General features: G+C 43.7%; 1 protein-coding gene across 1 annotated transcript in view; it reads left to right on the forward strand.

Moving 5' to 3' along the window:
• Positions 1-22,572, forward strand: part of LOC144890854 (uncharacterized) — an 83,873-nt gene extending 61,301 nt beyond the window's left edge. Inside the window, exons 2-5 of the mRNA XM_078772733.1 lie at positions 10,085-10,251; positions 12,998-13,125; positions 21,193-21,260; positions 22,096-22,572. Of these exons, the coding sequence (XP_078628859.1) occupies positions 10,136-10,251; positions 12,998-13,125; positions 21,193-21,260; positions 22,096-22,221 (438 nt within the window). The 5' untranslated portion in view covers positions 10,085-10,135 and the 3' untranslated portion in view covers positions 22,222-22,572. The remainder of the gene's footprint in view (positions 1-10,084; positions 10,252-12,997; positions 13,126-21,192; positions 21,261-22,095) is intronic.
• The last annotated feature ends 5,020 nt before the right edge of the window (positions 22,573-27,592 follow it).

Raw genomic sequence — 27,592 nt, forward strand, 5'->3', positions numbered from 1 at the left:
GGATTTCGCACGACGGAGGATGCCCAGTCGGCGACTGGCTTTGGAGGCCAGATTTGAAATGTGGTTTTCCCAGGAAAGATCATGGCAGATAGTGAGACCAAAAAGCTTGAGTGACAGAACTTCTTGGAGAGGATTATTCAGAAAGTGGATGGGAGGGTTGTCCAGTCGGTGTTTTTGGAGAGGCATCGTAAGAGTGTGAGATTTGAGATTTCTTTTGTGAGATTTGAGATTTCTTTGAATTTAGCATTGGTTGTTGCATGTTTGGTAAGGGGATCTGTATGGATTATATTAATAGGATGGCAAGCATGTTGAGATGGTTGATGGCTGACTGCTCGACGACGACAGTTGGAAGTTACTTTTGTCGTGGTGTGGCTTGAGCTTGACGATGACTGTTGCTTGATGATGACTGTTGCTTGACGATGACTGTTGCTTGACGATGACTGTTGCTTCACGATGACTGTTGCTTCACGATGACTGTTGCTTGACGATGACTGTTGCTTGACGATGACTGTTGCTAGACGACGACTGTTGCTCGACGACGACTGTTGCTCGACGACGACTGTTGCTCGACGACGACTGTTGCTCGACGACGACTGTTGCTCGACGACGACTGTTGCTCGACGATGACTGTTGCTCGACGATGACGGTTTGTTGCTTGACGGCGACTGTTTGTTGCTCGACGGCGACTGTTTGTTGCTCGACGGCGACTGTTTGTTGCTCGACGGCGACTGTTTGTTGCTCGACGGCGACTGTTTGTTGCTCGACGGCGACTGTTTGTTGCTCGACGGCGACTGTTTGTTGCTCGACGGTGACTGTTTGTTGCTCGACGGTGACTGTTTGTTGCTCGACGGTGACTGTTTGTTGCTCGACGGTGACTGTTTGTTGCTCGGCGGTGACTGTTTGTTGCTCGGCGGTGACTGTTTGTTGCTCGACGGCGACTGTTTGTTGCTCGACGATGATTGTTGCTCGACGATGATTGTTGCTCGACGATGATTGTTGCTCGACGACGACTGTTGCTTGACGATGACTGTTGCTCGACGGCGACTGTTTGTTGCTCGACGGCGACTGTTGCTCGACGATGATTGTTGCTCGACGATGACTGTTGCTCGACGACGACTGTTGCTCGACGACGACTGTTGCTAGACGACGACTGTTGCTCGACGACGACTGTTGCTAGATGACGACTGTTGCTCGACGACGACTGTTGCTCGATGACGACTGTTGCTCGACGACGACTGTTGCTCCACGACGACTTGCTTCACGATGACTGTTGCTTCACGATGACTGTTGCTTCACGATGACTGTTGCTTCACGATGACTGTTGCTTCACGATGACTGTTGCTTCACGACGACTGTTGCTTGACGACGACTGTTGCTCGACGACGACTGTTGCTCGACGACGACTGTTGCTCGACGACGCCTGTTGCTCGACGACGCCTGTTGCTCGACGATGACTGTTGCTCGACGACGACTGTTGCTCGACGGCGACTGTTTGTTGCTCGACGGCGACTGTTTGTTGCTCGACGGCGACTGTTTGTTGCTCGACGGCGACTGTTTGTTGCTCGACGGCGACTGTTTGTTGCTCGACGGCGACTGTTTGTTGCCCGACGGCGACTGTTTGTTGCTCGACGGCGACTGTTTGTTGCCCGACGGCGACTGTTTGTTGCTCGACGGCGACTGTTTGTTGCTCGACGGCGACTGTTTGTTGCTCGACGGCGACTGTTTGTTGCTCGACGGCGACTGTTTGTTGCTCGGCGGCGACTGTTTGTTGCTCGACGGCGACTGTTTGTTGCTCGACGGCGACTGTTTGCTGCTCGACGGCGACTGTTTGCTGCTCGACGGCGACTGTTTGCTGCTCGACGGCGACTGTTTGCTGCTCGACGGCGACTGTTTGCTGCTCGACGGCGACTGTTTGCTGCTCGACGGCGACTGTTTGCTGCTCGACGGCGACTGTTTGCTGCTCGACGGCGACTGTTTGCTGCTCGACGGCGACTGTTTGTTGCTCGACGGCGACTGTTTGTTGCTCGACGGCGACTGTTTGTTGCTCGACGGCGACTGTTTGTTGCTCGACGGCGACTGATTGCTGCTCGGCGGCGACTGATTGCTGCTCGGCGGCGACTGTTTGCTGCTCGGGGGCGACTGTTTGCTGCTCGGCGGTGACTGATTGCTGCTCGGCGGCGACTGATTGCTGCTCGGCGGCGACTGATTGCTGCTCGGCGACGTCTGTTTGCTGCTCGGCGACGTCTGATTGCTGCTCGGCGACGACTGATTGCTGCTCGGCGACGACTGATTGCTGCTCGGCGACGACTGATTGCTGCTCGGCGACGACTGATTGCTGCTCGGCGACGACTGATTGCTGGTCGGCGACGACTGATTGCTGGTCGGCGACGACTGATTGCTGCTCGGCGACGACTGATTGCTGCTCGGCGACGACTGATTGCTGCTCGGCGACGACTGATTGCTGCTCGGCGACGACTGATTGCTGCTCGGCGGCGACTGTTTGCTGCTCGGGGGCGACTGTTTGCTGCTCGGCGGTGACTGATTGCTGCTCGGCGGCGACTGATTGCTGCTCGGCGGCGACTGATTGCTGCTCGGCGGCGACTGATTGCTGCTCGGCGACGTCTGTTTGCTGCTCGGCGACGTCTGATTGCTGCTCGGCGACGACTGATTGCTGCTCGGCGACGACTGATTGCTGCTCGGCGACGACTGATTGCTGCTCGGCGACGACTGATTGCTGCTCGGCGACGACTGATTGCTGCTCGGCGACGACTGTTTGCTGCTCGGCGGCGACTGTTTGCTGCTCGGCGGTGACTGTTTGCTGCTCGGCGGTGACTGTTTGCTGCTCGGCGACGACTGATTGCCGCTCGGCGACGACTGATTGCCGCTCGGCGACGACTGATTGCCGCTCGGCGACGACTGATTGCCGCTCGGCGACGACTGATTGCCGCTCGGCGACGACTGATTGCCGCTCGGCGACGACTGATTGCCGCTCGGCGACGACTGATTGCCGCTCGCCGACGACTGATTGCCGCTCGACGACGATTGATTGTTGCTCGACGATGCATGTTACATTGGATCTTTGTACTTTCAATGACTTGGGTTTGAAATTGAATTTTGAATAAACCTTGTGTGCTCGAAATGAAAAGCAAATAAGGTTGCTGAAAAGCAAATAAGGTTGCTTGGCAACATCAAGTGCCTAGGTTTATGTAAACTTTTTTTTGTCTATTTTTGAAACTGCTAATCGATATCTATTTACATATTTTCAAGTGTTTGTACGTCATTGTTTCACGGCCCAACCATAGCACTGGAGGCCCCAAAATTTGGGTGTCTGTACTTCAGCATCTGGGCAAGGATTTAAGCTATGGCACGTTGGGCGTGACATCCGTTTTGAGGCCAAATCCCACTTTAAAGTGTATATTGGGATGTGGGGTCAGGCAGTGCTGCCTTCGGCTCGCAGGCAAAAAGCAACCACCATGAGGCCATTAACTCCATAGCTTTTTCATGTCCAACACATCCCAAAACCACCGCCTGGCAACGCTGGGTATCCCCTGCTAGCCTTGACATATTTGCATTGTCACCTTGTTACATATTTATGTGAATGTATGTGAATTACCATTCAGGTCTTTGCTTATCCATGCGTAGTAGATTAAGGGTTGTTGTGGTTGGAGGGTCAGGAGCCCTTCTGAAAAAGTGTCCGGAAACGGAAGTGACCGGAAACGGAAGACAAAAAAGACATGAGGAAGAAAAGCGACGAGTATTCTTCTTCCTCGCCCCGCTCCGACGAAAGGTGGGATCGACCTTGCGCTGCGTGGAAAAGCGGCGTTCCGAAGCCCGTCTGGCGAGAGGAGTTACCGGGACGTGTACCTACCCGGTGGAGACGTCAAGTTGACGTGGGGCCGTGCATCGACCCCGCGTCTGGCACCGTTCGCGGCACCGTCTAAACAGACGCGTACGGGTCGCACGTGGGGCCTAACACGCCTTGCAAGCGGCGTGGGGCTTTTGGCTTGATTTACCGTACCCGCTTCGCGTGGCCACGAGGGGCTGCAGCCGCGGTGCCTGGTACGATACCTGCCCGGTGGAAACACGTCCACCCGGGGTTCGTTCAACCGCCCGAGAGCGGCGACGCCGACCAGCATCTCGGTCAGGAGGGGCCCAGAGACATTGTGAGGGGCAGAGACCAAAAGGGGGTCGTGAGTACAGAAGTGGACACACCTATATAAGATGGCCAGCTTAAGCATATAGGGAATTGATTGTGGATTGGGGAATTGTTGATGGTTGTTTGTTGTTGATTGCTCGGGGAATATCCGTGATTGTATCATTGAAATCGTATGCTATCCTTACCCTGGAAATATATCATTGCACATCAGTTTCTCTTGGGTGGAATTCATAGGGATTGCGTTGCGAAAGCGCATATATATAATACTACTTGCTGGCGAAGGTCCTCTCACGGTCCGGGGGTCACCAAGACCAGGTAGTCACCAAGGGGACCACGTAACAGAATTGGGGGCTCGTCCGGGATCTAAAAGTGTATTTGTATAAAATAATAAAATAATATTTTTATTAATTAAAATTTATTAATTAAGTATTAATTGGAAAATTTTTGGGTAAAATTGGGGTAAAGTCTTGGGTGAAGGTTAACAGGTGTTAACGATAGTCACCATGGCGTTTGTGGCACAGAACGTTGCGGTAACACCGAGTGAGGCACAGTTCCGAGCGTTACTAAAGTCGGACCTCTTGAAATTGGCCAAACATTTTAACTTGGAGGTCCGAACTAATTTGAGGAAGGCAGAGTTGCAGGCCACGGTGATACAATCTATGGTGGGATTAGGAACATGGGACGAGTTAGCCTGGGAGTGGCTACCCGAAGAACCAGAAGACGTTGAGCTCCGGAAACTGGAGTTGCAATTACGGAGCCAGGAACGGATTAAAGAAGAAGAAAGGAAAGCAGAAGAGAGGAGAGAAGAGAAACAAGCAGAGGAAAGGAGAGTGGAACGAGAACTCCAGGAAAGGTTAGCAGAAGAAGAAAGGAAAGCAGAAAAGGAAAGAGCAGAAGAAGAAAGGAAAGCAGAAAAGGAAAGAGCAGAAGAAGAAAGGAAAGCAGAAAAGGAAAGAGCAGAAGAAGAAAGGAAAGCAGAAAAGGAAAGAGCAGAAGAAGAAAGGAAAGCAGAAGAGAGGAGAGAAGAGAAACAAGCAGAGGAAAGGAGAGTGGAACGAGAACTCCAGGAAAGGTTAAAAGAAGAGGAAAGGAAAGCAGAAGCGAGGAGAGAAGAGAAACAAGCAGAGGAAAGGAGAGTGGAAAGAGAACTCCAGGAAAGGTTAGAAGGGAGAAAAGCAGAGGAGAGGAGAGCTGCAAGGGACCTCGAAGCAGAGGAGAGAAAAGCGGAAAGGGAATTAAAGGAACGTGACATGGAGCTTCAGCAAGAAATCAAATTCAAGGAGCTGGAGTTAATGAGAGAACGGGGAGAGGCACCACCCTTGCTGACGGGGTCGACACCTAACCAGAAAACCTGGGATGTGGGCAGACATGTGAGGCTGGTTCCACCGTTCAGTGAAAAGGAAGTCGCGAAATTTTTTCCACACTTTGAGAAAGTGGCTCGACAATTAAACTGGCCGGAGGAGGCCTGGACCATACTCGTGCAAAGTGTGCTGGTGGGGAAAGCTCAGGAAATTTATTCGGCGCTACCAATGGACCAATGTGCAGATTATGAGGTACTGAAGAAGCACATCCTCAAAGCCTATGAGTTGGTTCCGGAAGCCTACAGGCAAAAATTCAGGAATGCCAGGAAGAGGGAGAGTGAGACCCATGTGGAGTTTGCCAGAGTGAAAGAAAACATGTTTGATCGGTGGTGTGAGTCAAAAGGAGTCGGGAAAGACTTCGAAACATTGCGTGACTTGATCCTGGTGGAGGAATTTCAGCAGTGTGTCCACGAGGACATCAAAGTGTACCTGCAGGAAAAGAAAGTACCAAAGTTGTGGGACGCAGCCACCATGGCAGATGATTATGCTTTAACCCACCGAATAGGGGTCCACGAACCTAACTCCTCGCCTAGATCTCCGCAGGGGAGGTGGGGAACAGCAGGTGCGGAGAACGACAATACCTGGCGGCGGCCTCGAGAGGAGTATGGGGACAACGCGGATACCCCACCTGTTCGAAATCAGAGGGATGCGGGCCCAAGACAAACTTATATTTCGGGGGGCCCGAGGCAGACCACGAGTTTTTCCTCCGGGCCTACTTGCGCTTTTTGCAAAAAACCGGGACACTTGATGTCCAGTTGTTACCGCATGAAAAGGGAAGACCCAGAGCGGAGTCCGACTATTACGACTCCAAATGCAATGGCCATTGTGAGAAATCGCCATCAAAAGGGTTACCAACCATTTATTTCAGAGGGGTTTGTGTCACTGGATGGAGCCTCGACTAACCGGAGACCGGTTAGGATATTGAGGGACACAGGAGCACATCAATCTTTAATGCTTGAAGGCATTTTGCCATGGTCCGAGGAGACGGCAACGGGGGATAGTGTTCGTTTACAGGGGATCGGGGGCGGTGTTAGTGCTCCACTTCATGTCATCCATTTGGAGTCCGATTTGGTGTCAGGACCGGTCACCGTCGGTTTACAAGCCACGCTTCCTGTAGAGGGTGTATCTGTGGTTATCGGGAATGATTTGGCCGGGGGTCAAGTTTATGGTAACCTGAGGGTTGGTAAAGAGCCCAGCAGGGAAAATAACACCACACCAGCTCGGGAGGGCGACAAAAGTACCAAGTTATTTGTAGGGGGACTGAACTTCAAAACAGAGGAAGAAGTTCTGACCTCTGTCTTCAACAGATATGGGCCGCTGGTGGAAGTGCGGTTGGTAAGAGACAGGGAAACGCAACAGTCAAGAGGGTTCGGCTTTGTCACGTTTGCAAGCACAAAAGACGCCAGAGAGGCAGAGAAGAATTGGAATGGCAAGGATTTGGAGGGTCGGACCATAACAGTAGGGAAGGCATTTCGTAGGCGTCGAGAGGTCTACAGGAGAGGACAACTGGGCGGTAGTGTTGGTGGTGGCCGCAATCAATATTATTATGGAGGCTCCCTGAGTTACGGCAGCTCCCGAAGGAAGGATTGTCAAAGTAGTGGCCGAGAAGGAGACCGCTATTCATGGGACTACAGGGACAAGCGGTCCCACCATAATTATTAGGGAAGTTCTGAGAAGTTGAAGCACTGAAGGCGGCGGAGCCGCCGAGCCAAGATTCCTACACGGATTAACCGTGAACGCCGTTCCTAAAGGCGTCCAGGTAGTGAACTTTCATGCACGGACTAACCGTGAACTCCACGTTCCTCAAGGCGCCCATGTAGAGAACTTTCCTGCACGGACTAACCGTGAACTCCACGTTCCTAAAGGCATCCATGTAGTGAATACTCGGCTTGGCCTCCCGGAAAAAGTGCTATCGAGTTGCTTAACTTTGGATCTTTGATCAACCCCTTAACCTTCATTCACAAGAAACTGACAGTCAAAGTCAGAGGGTCATGAGATGGAGTTTGGCTTGACAGGAGTCCAAGGAGAAATTGAACATGTAAAGGGCAGGGACAATGTCGTGGCTGGTGCTTTGTCCAGAAGGAATTACCTTTGAAAATCTCTGGGGGTTGTGTGAAATTTTGTTGCTTTATTGTTAAGTGATAACGGTGCCCGGGGGGAACTGATAAGGTGGGGGGGTTGAGTTATCTGGTTTGTTTATCCAAATTGGCCGGCAAAGAAAGTTTTCGCTGGGTTCAAACTTTCTTTCTTGAAGGGGGGGAGTGTTACATATTTATGTGAATGTATGTGGATTACCATTCAGGTCTTTGCTTATCCGTGTGTAGTATATTAAGGGTTGTTGTGATTGGAGGGTCAGGAGCCCTTCTGAACAAGTGGCCGGAAACGGAAGTGACCGGAAACGGAAGAGGAAAAGACACGAGGAAAAAAGGACGAGTATTCTTCTTCCTCGCCCGATCCGACGAAAGTGGGGATTGATTGAGCCGTGTGGAAAAGCGGCGTTCCCGAGCCTGTCTGGCGAGAGGAGTTACCGGGACGGATACCTGCCCGGTGGACGTCAAACGGTCGTGTGGCCGTGCACCGACCCAGCGTTGGGCGCCGTTCGCGACACCGTCTAAAAAGACGCGTACGGGTCGCCCGTTGGGGCCTAACACGCCTTGCAAGCGGCGTGGGGTTTGGCTTGCTTTCCCGTACCCGCTTCGCGTGGCCACGAGGGGCTGCAGCCGGGGTGCCTGGTAGTGGTACGATACCTGCCCGGTGGAAACACGTCCACCCGGGGTTCGTTCAACCGCCCGAGTGCGGCGACGCCGACCATCATCTTGGTCAGGAGGGGCCCAGAGACATTGTGCGGGACCGAGACCAAAAGGGGGTCGTGAGTACTCACCGGGACACACATATATAAGATGGCCATCTTAATCCTAGGGAATTGATTGTGGATAGGGAATTGTTGATGGTTGTGTATTGTTGATTGCTCGGGGAAAATCTCTGTGGTTGTGTCATTGAAATTGTATGGTATCCTTGCCATTGAAATATATCCTTGAACATCAGTTGTCTCTTGGGTGAAATTCATATGGATTGCGTGGCGAAAGCGCATATATAATACAGCTTTCTGGCGAAGTTCCGCTCACGGTCCGGGGGTCACCGAGACCAGGTATTCACCGAGGGGACCACGTAACACAAGTAAAAAGAAAACAAACAAACAGAGTGAAAACTGAGTGCTCCCTTTCAACACGCGTCATCGTCCCTCGTTGGGCCTCCTTCGGTGCCTGGTGATGACGTCATGCCGCGCCTGGAGAGGGAATAGGAAAGGAGCGGTGTGCAAAAGTCAACGGGTGTGAATATTCTCGCAAGGCACTGTATTTAACATGTCCAAGTACTACAAAATGGATGAGTTTTGAAAGTGACAAGAAGGTGATTTGTGTTTAGCAGTGGTGAAGTATTGGTCCACGAGTTATCAAGTGACCACTATATTCGTCATGTGTGTGCGTCTGTCTGTGTGTGTGTCTGTCTGTCCGCAGCATAACTACCCGATGATATCATCCGATCTTGATGAAACTTGGGTGGGAGGTTGATATCATGATCTAGTTGTGTCCTGCCTAGAGTGGGCGTATTGCGCCCATTGTGGGCGGAGCGACGCCCGAAAAAGATGTCTTTTTAGGGTGTAATCGATTTCAAGCTACATCTTCTCCGAGGGGTTTGGTGGAATCTGACAGGGGTTTCGATATTTCGTTAGGCCAATGTCATGTGTCTAGCCCCACGGAGCTCGATTTTTCATTTTCTTTTTTTTTTCTTTTTTTTTTTTTCCCCCATTTCTTTTTTCACCGAATTTTCGGTATTGTGTAGCTAACTAACCTCATAACTGATTATACATCATTTTCTATCTCATTTCAAGGTCAGTAACCTTCGTTTTGACATTTCTGGGCCTGGCCTCTCCGGGCCTGTTTCGGTTATAGTCCGTCCTTTGTCATTGAATACCGCTCGCTCGTGAACCATCGTCGTCTCCTGACTTGTATAATTCAATTTCAATAAAATAAAGATTGCAAAAGTCGTATAAATTAATAAATTCCTGAATTCACTACCGTTGACGCAGTCAGTGTCTATTACACCACCATATGTAACACGTCACATTAGTTATTTGTGCCTGTTGTTTGTGTCCTTAATAACGTCCTTAAAAACAGTAACTTTCCTGTTTCAAATTATTTTCATTTTTGTTTCATTGCCAGACAGACAGACAGCATCAAAAATTACTCACTCCTCTCTGCGCATGCGCAATCGGGACAAATCCAGACCCAAATTACTGTTCAACGGCAGGTTTGATTTCGGATTTGTGTTTCAATTTGTGTTTAAAATATAACATTCAATTTAAATTAGTTGTTCCTCGATCATAAACTGACGGTTGTTGACGGACAGATGGACAGACAGAAGTTAACCAGTTGCTTAACCCTGCTTTTCACTCCACATGCGTGAGATAAATAAACTGTATTTGGCTTAGAGTGATTGTTTTATGGCCACATACCTTCTACGCTTATATCTTTATCCTTTCACCATTCTCTCGCATTTATTCTTACAGAGATGGCAACAGATCGAACATGCTGCCCATAGATTGATCGACTATCACGGCATGGCTGAAAACTCCATTGAGCAGTTCTCATCTTTAACATCAATGAACTACAGCATGGCAGTTGATCAACAGTTACAATTAAATAAGAGGAGAATGGAACAGCTCAACATTCAACAGTACGTTTCTGTATTTTTTTTTTTGTGTGTACAAGATCGAGGCTCGTGTAAGAGCTAACATTAATCACAAAAAGACAAACTGACACATAAAACATAAGATAAAGGGAGCGGGAGACAAGATGGGGGGGGGAGAGGGAAGCACACAAGTACTGTACAACATTTGAGAGCAGGGACATCGGGAGATCTGTGGGAGGGGGAGGGAGGGGGTAGGAGAGGTAGAAAAAACACATGGACACTGCTAGGATTTCCAGAAAATAAGTCGAAATTTCAAAAAAGTGTATCTGGGGTGAATTAACGGGGGTAGAAAAGATCAAGGTTTTGGATGGGGGAAGACAAGAGATGGTGGTGAACAGCTGTTTTAAAAACCTGGAGGGATGAGTGGGATTGAAGGGAGTGTGGGAGATTGTTCGAGAGGCGGAAGAAAAGGGGAATGAAAGAGTGAAGGTGAGCAGAGAGCCGAGATTTTGGCAGTTTCACCAGAAGAGGGTTGCAGGCAGATCTTGTGCGACCTGTAGGAATATTTGGGGGACAGAGCACAGATAGAGCTGGGGGGGCAAGGCCGGAGAGGAGTCGGTAGAAGACAGATAGACCACCAACCTGCCTGCGGTGAGTAAGTGAAAGGCCCTCGGAGTTAGCTTCATCGCGGGAGATTCCAATGATTCTGAAAGCTTTGGTTTCAACAGCGTGAAGCCGAGCTAGGTGTGAGGCAGGAGCACCGGCCCAGAAGGGAGAACAGTATTCCATTGAGCTGCGGATGAAAGCCTTGTATGTGGTGAGGAGCTCAGGTGTGCCAAGGAAGGACTTCGCACGATCGAGGATGCCCAGTCGGTGACTGGCTTTGGAGGCCAGCTTGGAAATGTGGTTTTCCCAGGAAAGATCATGGCAGATAGTGAGATATTAATAATAATAATAATAATACATTTATTTTATATAGCGCTTTTCAAGAAGCCCAAACGCGCTTTGACAGAGTACAAAAAACAAGTGCAAAAAGACAAAAATCAATAGGTAAATAATCAAAGCAAAAGGAAGGAGAAGGAGAAGAGATAGTCAGGGGTTAAATGCTGTCGGTTAAATGTTGAATGCAGTGTTGAACAGGTGGGTCTTGAGTGATGTTTTGAATGTGGTGAGTGAGGACGAGTCTCTGATGGTGTGAGGTAGTGAGTTCCAGAGGGTGGGAGCAGTGATGGAGAAGGCCCTGTCCCCCCAGGATCTGAATTTGGTCCGGATGGGGGGGGGGGGGGGGTCAGGAGGTTGGTACCAGCAGAGCGGAGGTTGCAGGTGGGAGTGTGTCTGGAGAGGAGGTCAGCCAGGTAGGATGGGGCCAGGTTATGGAGGGCTTTGTCGGTCAAGAGGAGGATTTTGTACTGGATTCTCTGGGGGATGGGGAGCCAGTGAAGCTTGTAAAGGACGGGGGTGATGTGGTCACGGGTCTGGGAATGGGTGAGTAGACGGGCAGCGGAGTTCTGAATGTATTGGAGTTTATTGGTGATTGTTGAGGCTGAACCATAGAGGAGGCTATTGCAGTAGTCCAGACGGGAGATGAAGGCGTGGATGAGGGTTTCTGCAGCCACGGAGGAGAGGGATGGACGGAGACGGGCGATGTTTTTCAGGTGAAAGCAGGCTGTCTTTGTGATCTGTTTAGTGTATTTGTCGAAGGAGAGGGTTTGGTCAAAGATGATGCCAAGATTCTGGATGTGAGGGGAGGTGGATACTGGGAAACCGTCGATGTTGAGGGCAAAGTTATGGGTGGATTTGGTGAGCGTTTTTGGGCCAATGATGATTATTTCAGATTTATCACAGTTAAGTTTCAGGAAGTTGATTTGAAGCCAGGATTTTATTTCAGTGATGCAGTTTGTCAGGATAGAGTTACACTATATCACACTGGAATGTTTCTTTCTAGTATACATGGTACAGTACATACAGTATGTGCTGCCAGAACATATTTGAGGTATGCACACCTGCCCCTGAGATGTCTAACCTGGGTTAGAATCTCGACCCTATCTATAACATGTGGGCTTAGTGTTTTACATGCGCTCCGATGGATCAATGTCTTGGGGATCAATGTCAAAAAGTCTTTTGCACATCCTTCTTGCTTCACTTGAAGCCAAAAGGTAAAAACCTTCACATAGTCTGTTTATAATTTGCAATATAATGCACCAAACAATAGGTCGAACACAACATTAATCATTTCATGAACAACAGTTTATAGACACCATGAACATTTACATGAGGTGAATCTTTTTGTCTGCCAATTTACAGAATTTTGTCTGCCAAAATTTACTTGTTTCCTTTTTAATGCAGACAATTTCTATTTAAATAGAGCACTTGTATATCTCTTGTCCACATTTGGTAGTTCCTATCTCAACACAAATATTCAATGAATTTTTGCACACATGGTCTTGACACCTAGTTTTGGGAATTGATCGCTTCCTGTCCTTGCAGTGTCAGGTTAAAGCAAGGGTGTGCACCTACTACGAGCATGATGGCCAATTTTATGTATCGGTATTTTCAGCAGTAGGAAGTTGAATAAGGAGTTCTCTGATATATTATAGTCTGAGGTGGCTTAGACCTTGAATGGGTGAATTGTTGGGTTGATAATCATCGGAACTTTTGAAATTGTCTCGGCTACAAATTGACCATTGGTGTTCTCATCGGGGTTATCTCGATGGTCACCTTGTTTAAAATACAGACATCGATGAGGAACGTTCATTCCATTGTGATAACATGTCGCTCTCCGTTGTTGCAGATGTCTGCATGAGAAACTGCTACTCCAGCAAGCTCAAGCTGAAGAAGCGCTGCGCCATCTCTCGACTGAATGGAATAAAGAGGTGGCAATCAGTGAAGACATTGCAGCCAGAAAGAGGATTTGTAAAGGTATGTGAGACGCTTGCTTTCCATGGGACGATGGCTTCAGTCATGAGCGTCATGCAATTGAGGCATTATGTTTTCGGGTTGTCTGTTCCACCGGTTGTCTGTACTTCCGTCCGTCCTTCTATACTGGCGAAACCTCATTTTTCTCAGCAACCACATGTCCAATTGAGACGAAACTTTCAGGGTAGGAGTGACACCCATGCACAATGTTTTTATAATTGTGACGTCATAGGTCACATGCTTTGGCAGCGACTTTGGATTAAACGTAAACACTGTAATGAAAAAAATATTTCTCGGAAACCGCTGAATGCAAAAATTTGAAACTTGGTGACATTCGATAATGATGACATCATAGGTGAAGTGGTGTACCAGGCAAAAATGTTTTAATCGAATTCCTTATTGTAAAAATCTGAAATTGCATGCACATTATATGATCTATGACCCATTTGTATTGAAATATTAAATTTATGACGTCATAGATCACATGGTTTGGCAGCCATATTGGATTTAACCTAAAACCTTAAAAAAACATCTTCTCCCAAACCACCAAATTGATTGACTCAAAACTTTACGTGTGTCATTGACTACGCATTGCGATTAAAAGTTAATCACGGAAGTATCATTGGTTGCATGGTGTGGCAGCCATATTGGATTTAACCTAAAACCTTAAAAAAACATCTTCTCCCAAACCACCAAATTGATTGACTCAAAACTTTACGTGTGTCATTGACTACGCATTGCGATTAAAAGTTAATCACGGAAGCATCATTGGTTGCATGGTGTGGCAGCCATATTGGATTGAAGGAAAATATTAAATAATTATATCTCTGAAATCGCTTACCCTATCGATGCGAAATTTTACAAATGTCATCTAACACCATTGTTGCATATAGTTTGAAAATGATTATGTCGTAGGTCACGTGGTTTGGCAGCTATTTTGGATAGAAAAACGAACCTTATCCGATCAACACCAAACTTCACAAACATGATCCCTTACCCATACATATGCAGTGTACATTTTAAAGGTCATATGTCATGTGGTATGGCAGCCATATTCGCTTGAAAGCCAATATTTAAAAAAATCTCTTCTCTGAAACCGCTTCACCGATTGTTGTGAAACCTGTCATGGCTGATGAAAATGTGATACTTGAAAGCAGCTGAAGGGATTTAAACCAAACTTTTTTTATTTTTAGAACACTGAACGAGGGCATCTACCCTTGACATGCGGAGGCATATTGGCGACACAGTCCCATGGAAGCATCCATGGAAGCATTTCACATGGCTGATGAAAATGTGATACTTGAAAGCAGCTGAAGGGATTTAAACCAAACTTTTTTTATTTTTAGAACACTGAACGAGGGCATCTACCCTTGACATGTGGAGGCATATTGGCGACACAGTCCCATTGCTCTAGATTGCTACGTTTTCGACCAGATTATGCAGTTTCACATGCTTCGGCTCAATGTGGACACCAACAATAACCTCACACGCTCAAGCGTCAAAAGTTCTCTAGAGCTCCATTCCATACAAGCTTTCCACAATGTGTCAGAGGGCTTTATGAACAATGAGCATCTGGCTACATGGCCTGTGAAAAGGAAATACATTTTGGCAAAATTAATAATTCATTTTAAACGCTGGAATTTACCACAGGATTTACGGTGCAGCCGAAGCAGTCCCATGGCGAGGAATTCCCATGGTGGTGTGCCCTTGACTTCCCATACAATGTGCACTTAGAAAATACATTACAGAATCATTTTCATGCTTTCACACCCCTCCTCACTCCCATCTATCTATAATTCCAGTAATCTCTGTGTGTTTGTTTGTTTGTACGTTTGTACGTTTGTTTGTCTGTGACCGCTGTTTCTCGACAACCACGGGTCCGATATACTTTAAACTTGCCAGGTATATTGCTGGGGACCCGAGGATGTGCCTTTTCAAGGTTTCATATTAATCGGACAATTACTTACCGAGCTATGTCCAAAAAACGATTCAACCAATCAGAGAGCAGCGAGCTATCGCGTGTGCCGAACGTGGCGGACACACTCTGCCTCGGATGGCACATTTGAGAGCGTATTCATTTATTTCACGTTTGCAAACTATGTTGGCGCTATGTTGGCGTTAAACTATGTTTTAAAACTAATAAAAACCCCGGGGGGATTGTCACTGTACTCGCAAGCCGTTCGCCGTTCGCTTTGGCGTTGCGAATGGACCAAAACATTTCATGCACCAAACCATTTCATGTAAAGCGTTCGCCGTTCGCTTTGGCGTTGCGAATGGACCAAAACATTTCATGAACCAAACCATTTCATGTAAATAGAGGGGGGGATATAATTTTAGATATAGATATAGTACGGGCATGCCCTAGTACTCTCCAATGTGATCAACTTCAAAATTCTCAAAAGTCAATGATGAGCAGAAATGAGCAAAGCTTTGGAATCTCCATGAGCAATTGTATGCTCCTGCAGCGTTGGACATCTTCATTCACATCATTTGGATCACACATATCAACACGGCAGGACTCATCTTCACCATCTGGCAGCACCAGTTATGACACCTCTTCTTCACTGCCATCATGCAAACCAAAATAAAAATCGTGATTTTTGATAAATAATTATTCCTTATTTGTGGCAATGATGGAGGTTTTACCAACACAAAATTGCTTTTGTCTGGTTATGTTTTCAAGGTGTATGCTGACGCCTGTCACATGCCCTTTAAATTCACATTAATGATGAGATGTAAAATTCCATAAATGGCCAGATTGGTATTAATTCCACCTTTTGAAGACCCTGCTCCTTCAAACTGCCCAAACGTAGTTCATTTTTGGATCATGAATCCCCCCCCCCCCACCCCCACAGCCATAAATAAGTTTTCTTCACATAAACTGGAAAATATTCCAAGGCTTTTTGTCTGTAAAGTAAAACTTTTGGTAAAGAGATCAGTAAAATATGGGATTTCTGAATATTTCGCAGACCAAGTTGTGATCAAAGTATCATTAAATGAATGATCAAAGTATCATCTACCCCCGCTAATTTCGGTCCCCTTGTGTTTTATACCTCTCCCCCCCCCCCCCTCCCTCCCCTTCCCACGCCTCCTGCCCCCAAGCCCTCTCCCTCCCACACTTCTCCCTGCTCTCAAATGTTGTGGTTGTGTGCTTCCCCTTCTCTCCCCATCTTGTCTTCCGCTCCCTCTTTTTGTATATTTTGTTTGTCTGGTTGATTTGTTTGTGAAATAAATGTTAGCTCTTTCACGAGCCTCGATTCAGTATACAAAAAAAAAAGAAAGAAAAAAAAGAGTATGTTGATTCAGGGCTGAGAAGATGGTCTTGGGGTTTGCACACTCTCCTCGAAGTTCTCGAGGCTGGATTTGAATCTCGGCCCAGCTACAAACTGTCACCCTTGTGTTTCACAGGCATGGTCATTCATTAATGTGTGTGCCGTCCCTCAGATGGATGTTAAACTGGGGGTACCATCTGACCGGATTAGTTAATGGACGTTAAAAAGCCCACGCCATTCTTTAAGACGAGGCGAATTGTCGCCAACACCATGGCGAAATTCCTGCAAATTGATCGATGGTTCCCACTGGAAGCCTATTGTTCTTGTCAGGATTATTATGCTCACACAATTTGTGGAGATGATTATGAGAAAACAGTTATAAGTAGATCTATGAAACTTTAACTCATCATAGATACCAATGTAACTTAGTGCATCATGAATTTTGCTTTTGCAATTTCGACTTACATTGGTTGACATTGCCCATGACGTCATAAACTTTAAACATCATCTCCAGAACCGTTGAACGGATCAACGCGAAATTTTATAAATATGATTGCCTGGCCATGGGGATAAAAGTTTGCAAAAGAAAACGTCATCAGTCACATGATTTGGCGGCCATATTGGATTTAAAAATAAAACTTTAAAAAGCCACTTCTCCAAAACCTCTTATCAGATTGACACGAAACTTGAAGCACATGTTTACATTCCGATCGGGGAAAATATTTGCAAACTATGACGTCATCAGTCATGTGGTTTGGCCGCCATATTGAATTTAAGCAAAAAATTAAATATTTTCCCGAGTACCGCTTACCGGATCAATGCAACATGTCACACATATGATCAACTGCTGATGTGGGAAAAATATTTGTAAACTATAATGTCATCAGTCACGTGATAGGGCAGACATCTTGGATTTAAGAAAAACCTTTAAACATCTTTTTCTCCAGAACTGCTGAACGCATCAATCCAAAATTTCACATGTATGATCAACTCCCCATGAGGAAAAATGTTCCTGAACTATGACAGCATCAGTCACGTGGTATGGTGGCCACCTTGGATTTAAGGAAAAATATTTGAAAAACAATATTTCCAGAACCACTCAACGAATCAATCTTAAACTTCATACATATGATTGACGACATATGAGGATTTTATTTTTTTTGCAAACTATGACATCAGTCACATGGTATGGCAGCCATCTTGGATTTAAGGAAAAAAATGGAAAATCTATATCTCCAGAACCGCTTAACCGATCGAAACCAAAATTTACAGATATGATCAGTTACCCATGGGGAAAATCTATTGAAATGATGACGTCATCAGGCATGTGGTATGACGGCCATGGCTGGAAGCCAGCCTATCATCACTGCTCGCAGTTCCAGTTCAGATTATTATTAATATTACCTATGGAGAAAACAAGCTTGATACCAATAACGTCATGTGCCACATGTCCGATCAAAGTGGGGATGGGTTGGGCCCCGGCATAACTTCTCACACTTATAAAGTATGTGTCTAGTTATTATTAGTCCTCGTTGGACTTCGTCCAAAACGGGGGTCAATGCATTCGGTCTCGTTCGTCCGTTTGCAACCACATCTCAGACATGTATGCACCGATTTTATTGATACTTGGCACAAAGACAACACATGATGTTATACATAAGCACATCATTTTGTTTCGTGATGTGATCAAAGATGGCCGACCGGCAGCCATTTAGGTTGTGAAAAACCCGATGTTGAACACGTCCTCAACCACTTCTTGGACTTGCATTTACTAAACTTGTTCAAACTTAGCACACAGATAATGAATGATGGCTTACATATGCACATCGTTTTTTTTTTAGTTGAGATCCAAGATGGCCAACTGGGAGCCATTTGGTTACTTAATCGTGCCCCGATCTATTTATTGAACATGTATGGTTAGATTTTGGTCAAACTTGGCATAAGCGCAGTACCCGATGGCAAACAAGAGCACCTCACTCTATTGTGCGATCTGATCAAAGATGGCCGATTGGTCGACTGGCAGCCATTTTAGTTGTAAAAAACACGGTATTGAACGCGTACTCAACTATTTATCTGACATGCATTCACTGATCTTGTTCAAACTTGGCAAACAGATCATGAATGATGGCTTAAATATACACATCATTTTTTTTTTCGAGATCAGATCCAAGATGGCCTGCTGGTGACCATTTTGTTACTTAAACATGTCCCTAACCATTTATCAGACATGTTTGGACTGATGTTATTCAAACTTGGCACAAAGACAACACATGAGAGTATACATATGCAGAAGATTTGGTTTTGTAATCCGACCAATGATGGCCGACTGGCAGCCTTCAACTCCGTACAGCAAAATTACTAAAACCACACGGGCTTTGATATTTGATGTATTTTTCTCCTTGTTCTGATTAGTTTCTCGTACAAAGAGTCTAGCCTCCTAGAGAAGGTACAACATAGAACAAAAACTAGAACGGCACTTGGTAGAGCGCATACTCCAGGCTGAACAGTTTACGTTTTGTATCCCACTGATAGGCCAGATCTGGATTCGGACCTGAACCAAAATCTAATCGGCTTGTTCTTGTCACATAACTGACAATAATTTTTTTAACTTAAATAATTAATGGATACTTGATCAATCAATAAATCACAAATACAATTTAGTCAAATCACTTGGTCACTGTCGTGTCCAAACATCAGCTTCCAAGCTCAAAGGGTGCCTAAGATATTGCCCAGATGAGAAAGAAAATAAATAAGTACTTAATCGATCAATAACAATTATGTAATTTATCAATTAATTCATTAATCAAAAAAACCGTTTTTGATAAAGGAACTTTTTTTTCTTTTCTTTTTTGTATAAAACATCGAGGCTCGTGTAAGAGCTAACATTGATCACAAAAAGACAAACTGACAACATAAAACATATGATAAAGGGAGCAAGAGACAAGATGGGGAGAGAGAGGGAATCAATTAATCTAAAAATCGAAAATACTGTTTTAACCAAAGCACTTGTTCATTATTGTGCCCAAATTTCAGCTTCCTTACTCAAAGGATGGCTGACATATCATTGGGACAAACAAACAAACAAGAAGACGTCATGCGGAGCACGATACTTGCAAAATCCGCCCCCCCCCCCCAAAAAAAAAGGTTTTCCATTGATACAGCAAATTGTCCATTTCATGAAGATTAAAATTTACGATCTTGAACAAAGCTCGGGTCAACAGGATGAAAAGTGCCTTTTTTCAGATGAAAAATGATTTTAGAGGTTTGACCTTGACTTGACCTTTGACCTTTTGACCTCAAAAATAGTTGGTTTTCCTATTTAGTGAAACAATGTGCAAATGCTGTTCAATTTTCAAGTCAATCGGATGAAAATTGAGGATTTAAAAAACTTGGCCTATGTTGACCTTTTGGCTTATGTTGCCCTCAAAAATACTTGGTGGTTGAATTCAGTGACCATATATGTAAATCCTCTTTGAATTTCAAGTCAATCAAATGAAAATTGGTGATTTTAGAAATTCAGCCTATGTTGACCTTTTGGCCTATGTTTACCTAAAATATAATTTGTGGTTGAATTCAGTGACCAGATATGCAAGTCCTATTCAAATTTCAAGTCAATCGGATGAAAATTAAGGATTTTAGAAATTTGGCCTATGTTGACCTCTTGGCCTATGTTGACCTCAAAAATACTTGGTGGTTGAATTCAGTGACCAGATATGCAAGTCCTCTTCAAATTTCAAGTCAATCGGATGAAAATTGAGGATTTTAGAAATTTGGCCTATGTTGACCTTTTGGCCTATCTTGACCTCAAAAATACTTGGTGGTTGAATTCAGTGACCAGATATGCAAGTCCTCTTCAAATTTCACGTCAATCGGATGAAAATTGAGGATTTCAGAAATTTAGCAAAGTTGGTGACCTTTGGCCTATGTTGACCTTTTGACCCCAAAAACAATAGGCTTCTTGATTTTGACCAACTCTACCATTTGCTGAAGTTTCGAGAATATCGGTTGAAAATTGTGACCTGTAGGCCGGTGACAAACAGACAAACAGACAGACAGACAGAACCACAAACGCAACCGACCAATATACTTGAAAAATCTTCGATTTTGCAAGTAATAAATCAAGAAAGATGTCGTGCCTGGCATTTTCTTCATTGATCCAGCACTGTCCGCACTGTAGTGTACTGTAGATCAGGTGATTATCATCCCACGCCCAATTGGCTCAATAAAGAGCGGCTGTTCACCAGGTGGTAGCTCGGCCACCCTCATTACAAGATCTACTTCAGATAAGAGTGCTGAATAGCCGAGGACGCATATCCCTGCCAGGAGGTCGTAGCGGTCAGTTAAACAGTACCATCAGACAGCGGACACTGAAACGCGCGATTAGCTGCTTGGCATATGCGGTTGATTAACAACCTGCCGCAGCATGGAGTTATTAGTGCGTGGTATCCTCAGGCCCGGTAAGCTCGGGAGGGAACTGAGGCTAACCCCCTCGTAGTAGACCCGAAACCCGGGGCCGCAACAATATATATAGATTGCATTACAGATTAAACAATACAATTCCAAATTATACTCGTAGTTTATCATGATACTTGTAAGAAATATAATTTCAGGGTAATCTTGTCTTTACTACTAATCATAGTAGTTGCCATCATGTCTTGTTCCTTATGACAAAAATAAATAGGCTTGTTCCTTATGTCCAACTCTAGCATTTGGTGAAGTTTAATGAAGATCGGTTTAAAAGTAATCCTGTTTTTACGACTAATCATAGTACCCAAATGTCAAACTTGTGCTTTGACAGGAAACAGAACGTGCGGAGCGGAATTGGAAACAAGTTTTCCTTGGGACTTTGAAGATGTTCACGTTTTGGTAAGAACCACAGTCTGGCTCATATCCTATTCAAGGGTCTCAGTCTTGTTTGCATGACACAGAAAGTCGGGGCTAATACCCCCACAAAGATTTTCTTATGGCCATGTGTTCCGGTACATCTTTGCAGAAACAGTCATCCATAGTTAGCTTCCACTCCTTTTTAAAAGCACACGTTTTTTTGCAATCACAACGCTCAGATTTCAACTGTGGAATGGATGTGTTGTCTTCCTCTACCACAACTACTACCCAAGTTACTCTTGTCTTTTTGGGTTGATTGGAGAATGATTTTGGCCCAAGTCTTTCACGAACAGGCTACCCAGGCCCGGCGGTTGAGTGTAGGTGATGTGGGAAGGAATTTGTAATTTATACAGGGTGTCAAAGATAACTCACCTACTCTTCACGAAACACATCATGGAAGCTTCAACATTCACCAAGGATGAGTGCCTGCAGACTTGTCCTCCAGCTTAACATCCTTCTGATGGATAATGGATATTCATGAAGAGTTAACCATGAGAAACACCAGGTTGACAGATTCTAGCTGTGTAAGGATTCAAACCCAGGTGAGACGGCTCAGAGGTGTGTGCATCCCTCTCGGGTATCCTGCCAAAGAAGAAAACCACCATTATTCCACAGTAAACACCATTCCATAACCATTCCTAATATGGCAAACATTTCAAGAATATAAAGGAAAATATTGTTGTAGTATTTACAGAACATTTTGTTCACTTTGATAAACTCAAACTCTTCTGTTTCTTGTGTGAAACTTTAATCTAAGCAAAACAACATATCTGCATCTGAACCTCTCTCTCCCTACTTGTACACCCTTGCCTTCCAGGTTCTGTTTGATGTGGGTAATTTTGAACATTGGAAACTTGGCTTTGGAGATGTTCATTTCAGTCATTCTTCACTGCAACCCTCATGTCCTCCACCACGAACGCTCGACTATCTGCGCAGTCATTGAACCCTTTTTTCCATTCAATTTGCACATTCCAAACCCAATATGACATTGCTTGGACCTTGCGGTCATTTGGTGGATGTGCCGTGTGAACGCAGACAATGATTTTACCTTCCTCACTCGAGGGTTTAAATTCCCTCCAAAATCAATGACTTTAAATTCAGCAGACGATCTTCCTGGCTAACATTTTTGCGTTGCCACAACGTTGCCACAACGTTTCACTTACGATGTTGCAACGTTTTGCTCCAACGTTTTAAGAACATTGCAATGTTGAGTTTTGCTGACGTTTCCACAACGGTTTATGTTTCATAACTTTATGGTTTAACATTCAGAAATCAATAAAAACAGGACACTGAGATTTTGTTTGTGACATTTATTTTGTACTTGTTTTTTTGTGTTTGTGTGAAAAATGAAGAATTCAAATTTGAATTGTAATTTGAAAGCAGGTCGGCTGGGCAGGTCGATGCTGTTCTTCACAAATCACCATCATCCTCACACCTGTCACAAATCACCATCATCCTCACACCTGTAGTCCATCTGCACTGTATGAACTATACACCTGAAGCAGTCGACATCTGAAAAAAAAAAAAATCAACAAAAGTGCTTTTTTAATTATCAAGAGGAGAGAGAATAATCATTCTTCGTAATTATCCAAAACATGTATTACCCTTTATTTGAAGCATATATGAAAGGTCGTAGTTATCCAAAACATGTATTACCCTTTATTTGAAGCATATATGAAAGGTCGTAGTTATCCAAAACATGTATTACCCTTTATTTGAAGCATATATGAAAGGTCGTAGTTATCAAAAACATGTATTACCCTTTATTTGAAGCATATATGAAAGGTCGTAGTTATCCAAAACATGTATTACCCTTTATTTGAAGCATATATGAAAGGTCGTAGTTATCCCAAACATGTATTACCCTTTATTTGAAGCATATATGAAAGGTCGTAGTTATCCAAAACATGTATTACCCTTTATTTGACGCATATATGAAAGGTCGTAGTTATCCAAAACATGTATTACCCTTTATTTGAAGCATATATGAAAGGTCGTAGTTATCCAAAACATGTATTACCCTTTATTTGACGCATATATGAAAGGTCGTAGTTATCCCAAACATGTATTACCCTTTATTTGAAGCATATATGAAAGGTCGTAGTTATCCAAAACATGTATTACCCTTTATTTGAAGCATATATGAAAGGTCGTAGTTATCCCAAACATGTATTACCCTTTATTTGAAGCATATATGAAAGGTCGTAGTTATCCAAAACATGTATTACCCTTTATTTGAAGCATATATGAAAGGTCGTAGTTATCCAAAACATGTATTACCCTTTATTTGAAGCATATATGAAAGGTCGTAGTTATCCCAAACATGTATTACCCTTTATTTGAAGCATATATGAAAGGTCGTAGTTATCCCAAACATGTATTACCCTTTATTTGAAGCATATATGAAAGGTCGTAGTTATCCAAAACATGTATTACCCTTTATTTGAAGCATATATGAAAGGTCGTAGTTATCCCAAACATGTATTACCCTTTATTTGAAGCATTTATGAAACGTCGTAATTATCCAAAACATGTATTACCCTTTATTTGAAGCATATATGAAAGGTCGTAGTTATCCCAAACATGTATTACCCTTTATTTGAAGCATTTATGAAACGTCGTAATTATCCAAAACATGTATTACCCTTTATTTGAAGCATATATGAAAGGTCGTAGTTATCCAAAACATGTATTACCCTTTATTTGAAGCATTTATGAAACGTCGTAATTATCCAAAACATGTATTACCCTTTATTTGAAGCATATATGAAAGGTCGTAGTTATCCAAAACATGTATTACCCTTTATTTGAAGCATATATGAAAGGTCATAGTTATCCAAAACATGCATTACCCTTTATTTGAAGCATATATGAAAGGTCATAGTTATCCAAAACATGTATTACCCTTTATTTGAAGCATATATGAAAGGTCGTAGTTATCCAAAACATGTATTACCCTTTATTTGAAGCATATATGAAAGGTCATAGTTTTCCAAAACATGTATTACCCTTCATTTGAAGCATATATGAAAGGTCGTAGTTATCCAAAACATGTATTACCCTTTATTTGAAGCATATATGAAAGGTCATAGTTTTCCAAAACATGTATTACCCTTTATTTGAAGCATATATGAAAGGTCGTAGTTATCCAAAACATGTATTACCCTTTATTTGAAGCATATATGAAAGGTCGTAGTTATCCAAAACATGTATTACCCTTTATTTGAAGCATATATGAAAGGTCGTAGTTATCCAAAACATGTATTACCCTTTATTTGAAGCATATATGAAAGGTCATAGTTTTCCAAAACATGTATTACCCTTCATTTGAAGCATATATGAAAGGTCGTAGTTATCCAAAACATGTATTACCCTTTATTTGAAGCATATATGAAAGGTCATAGTTTTCCAAAACATGTATTACCCTTTATTTGAAGCATATATGAAAGGTCGTAGTTATCCAAAACATGTATTACCCTTTATTTGAAGCATATATGAAAGGTCGTAGTTATCCAAAACATGTATTACCCTTTATTTGAAGCATATATGAAAGGTCGTAGTTATCCAAAACATGTATTACCCTTTATTTGAAGCATACATGAAAGGTCGTAATTATCCAAAACATGTATTACCCCTTATTTGAAGCATATATTAAAGGTCATAGTTATCCAAAACATGTATTACCCTTTATTTGAAGCATATATGAAAGGTCGTAATTATCCAAAACATGTATTACCCCTTATTTGAAGCATATATTAAAGGTCATAGTTATCCAAAACATGTATTATCCTTTATTTGAAGCATATATGAAAGGTCATAGTTATCCAAAACATGTATTACCCTTTATTTGAAGCATATATGAAAGGTCATAGTTATCCAAAACATGTATTACCCTTTATTTGAAGCATATATGAAAGGTCGTAGTTATCCAAAACATGTATTACCCTTTATTTGAAGCATATATGAAAGGTCATATTTTTTCAAAACATGTATTACCCTTTATTTGACGCATATATGAAAGGTCATAGTTTTCCAAAACATGTATTACCCTTTAATTGACGCATATATGAAAGGTCATAGTTATCCAAAACATGTATTACCCTTCATTTGAAGCATATATGAAAGGTCATAGTTTTCCAAAACATGTATTACCCTTTAATTGACGCATATATGAAAGGTCATAGTTATACAAAACATGTATTACCCTTTATTTGAAGCATATATGAAAGGTCGTAGTTATCCAAAACATGTATTACCCTTTATTTGAAGCATATATGAAAGGTCATAGTTATCCAAAACATGTATTACCCTTTATTTGAAGCATATATGAAAGGTCATAGTTATCCAAAACATGTATTACCCTTTATTTGAAGCATATATGAAAGGTCATAGTTATCCAAAACATGTATTACCCTTTATTTGAAGCATATATGAAAGGTCATAGTTATCCAAAACATGTATTACCCTTTATTTGAAGCATATATGAAAGGTCATAGTTTTCCAAAACATGTATTACCCTTTATTTGACGCATATATGAAAGGTCATAGTTATACAAAACATGTATTACCCTTTATTTGAAGCATATATGAAAGGTCGTAGTTATCCAAAACATGTATTACCCTTTATTTGAAGCATATATGAAAGGTCATAGTTATCCAAAACATGTATTACCCTTTATTTGAAGCATATATGAAAGGTCATAGTTATCCAAAACATGTATTACCCTTTACTTGAAGCATATATGAAAGGTCATAGTTATCCAAAACATGTATTACCCTTTATTTGAAGCTTATATGAAAGGTCATAGTTATCCAAAACATGTATTACCCTTTATTTGAAGCATATATGAAAGGTCATAGTTATCCAAAACATGTATTACCCTTTATTTGAAGCATATATGAAAGGTCGTAGTTATCCAAAACATGTATTACCCTTTATTTGAAGCATATATGAAAGGTCGTAGTTATCCAAAACATGTATTACCCTTTATTTGAAGCTTATATGAAAGGTCATAGTTATCCAAAACATGCATTACCATTTATTTGAAGCATATATGAAAGGTCATAGTTATCCAAAACATGTATTACCCTTTATTTGAAGCATGCATGAAAGGTCGTAGTTATCCAAAACATGTATTACTCTTTATTTGAAGCATATATGAAAGGTCATAGTTATCCAAAACATGTATTACCCTTTATTTGAAGCATATATGAAAGGTCATAGTTATCCAAAACATGTATTACCCTTTATTTGAAGCTTATATGAAAGGTCATAGTTATCCAAAACATGTATTACCCTTTATTTGAAGCATATATGAAAGGTCATAGTTATCCAAAACATGTATTACCCTTTATTTGAAGCTTATATGAAAGGTCATAGTTATCCAAAACATGTATTACCCTTTATTTGAAGCATATATGAAAGGTCATAGTTATCCAAAACATGTATTACCCTTTATTTGAAGCATATATGAAAGGTCGTAGTTATCCAAAACATGTATTACCCTGTGGCGGACACGAAAGCCCACTGGCGTGGTGACATCATTCCGCGCACCAAGTGGGCGGCGGCCACACCCGAGGGGTAGGCGTGGCCTCAGGATATACACCGGGCTCGCAGCCCGGAGCGCGCCAGTGCTACAGTGAGCTCTTTTAATAAAGACTCTTAAACTCACCGCGTTGTCTGCTTCCTTCTTGTTGTGCAAGCAAGCGCGCATAGCACCGCGCTTCATTTGGTGACCCTCCGACGTTCTGGTCAGCCGTCGCTGACCACCCGAATACGCCATCGCAATGGCAAACAGCGCGGTCCAAATGAAACTCCCCGAGTTCTGGGAGACTCAAGCCGAAGTCTGGTTCCTGCAGGCAGAAGCCCAGTTCCGACTTCGAGGCATCACAGTGGACGAGACCAGGTACTGCCACGTGGTTGCTTCCCTCGGGCCCGGCATGGCCGGCCGCGTCGTGTCGGTCCTGAGGAACCCACCGGCCGACGGCAGGTACGAGGCGATCAAGCGTCTCCTCCTCGCTACGTTTGGGCTCACGGTGGACGCTCGGGCCGACCGCCTCCTGGACCTCCCCGAGCTCGGTCACACGCGACCGTCGGTCCGCATGGACCATATGCTGTCGTTGTTGGGCGACGAAACCCCGGACGCTCTATTCCGGGCGTTGTTTCGATGCCAGCTGCTGGCACGAGTCCGCCTCGCGTTGGCCGGTTCTGCGACGACGGAACCCTGGGCTCTCGCTGCAGAGGCCGACAGGTTCTTCGCGTCTTTGGACACCCAGGCGAGTTTTGGCGCGGCCGTCGCGGCTATCGGGGCTGA

This window comes from Myxine glutinosa, chromosome 2 (genome assembly GCF_964187855.1).
Source record: "Myxine glutinosa chromosome 2, kmMyxGlut1.1, whole genome shotgun sequence".
In the NCBI taxonomy this organism is placed as follows: domain Eukaryota; kingdom Metazoa; phylum Chordata; class Myxini; order Myxiniformes; family Myxinidae; genus Myxine; species Myxine glutinosa.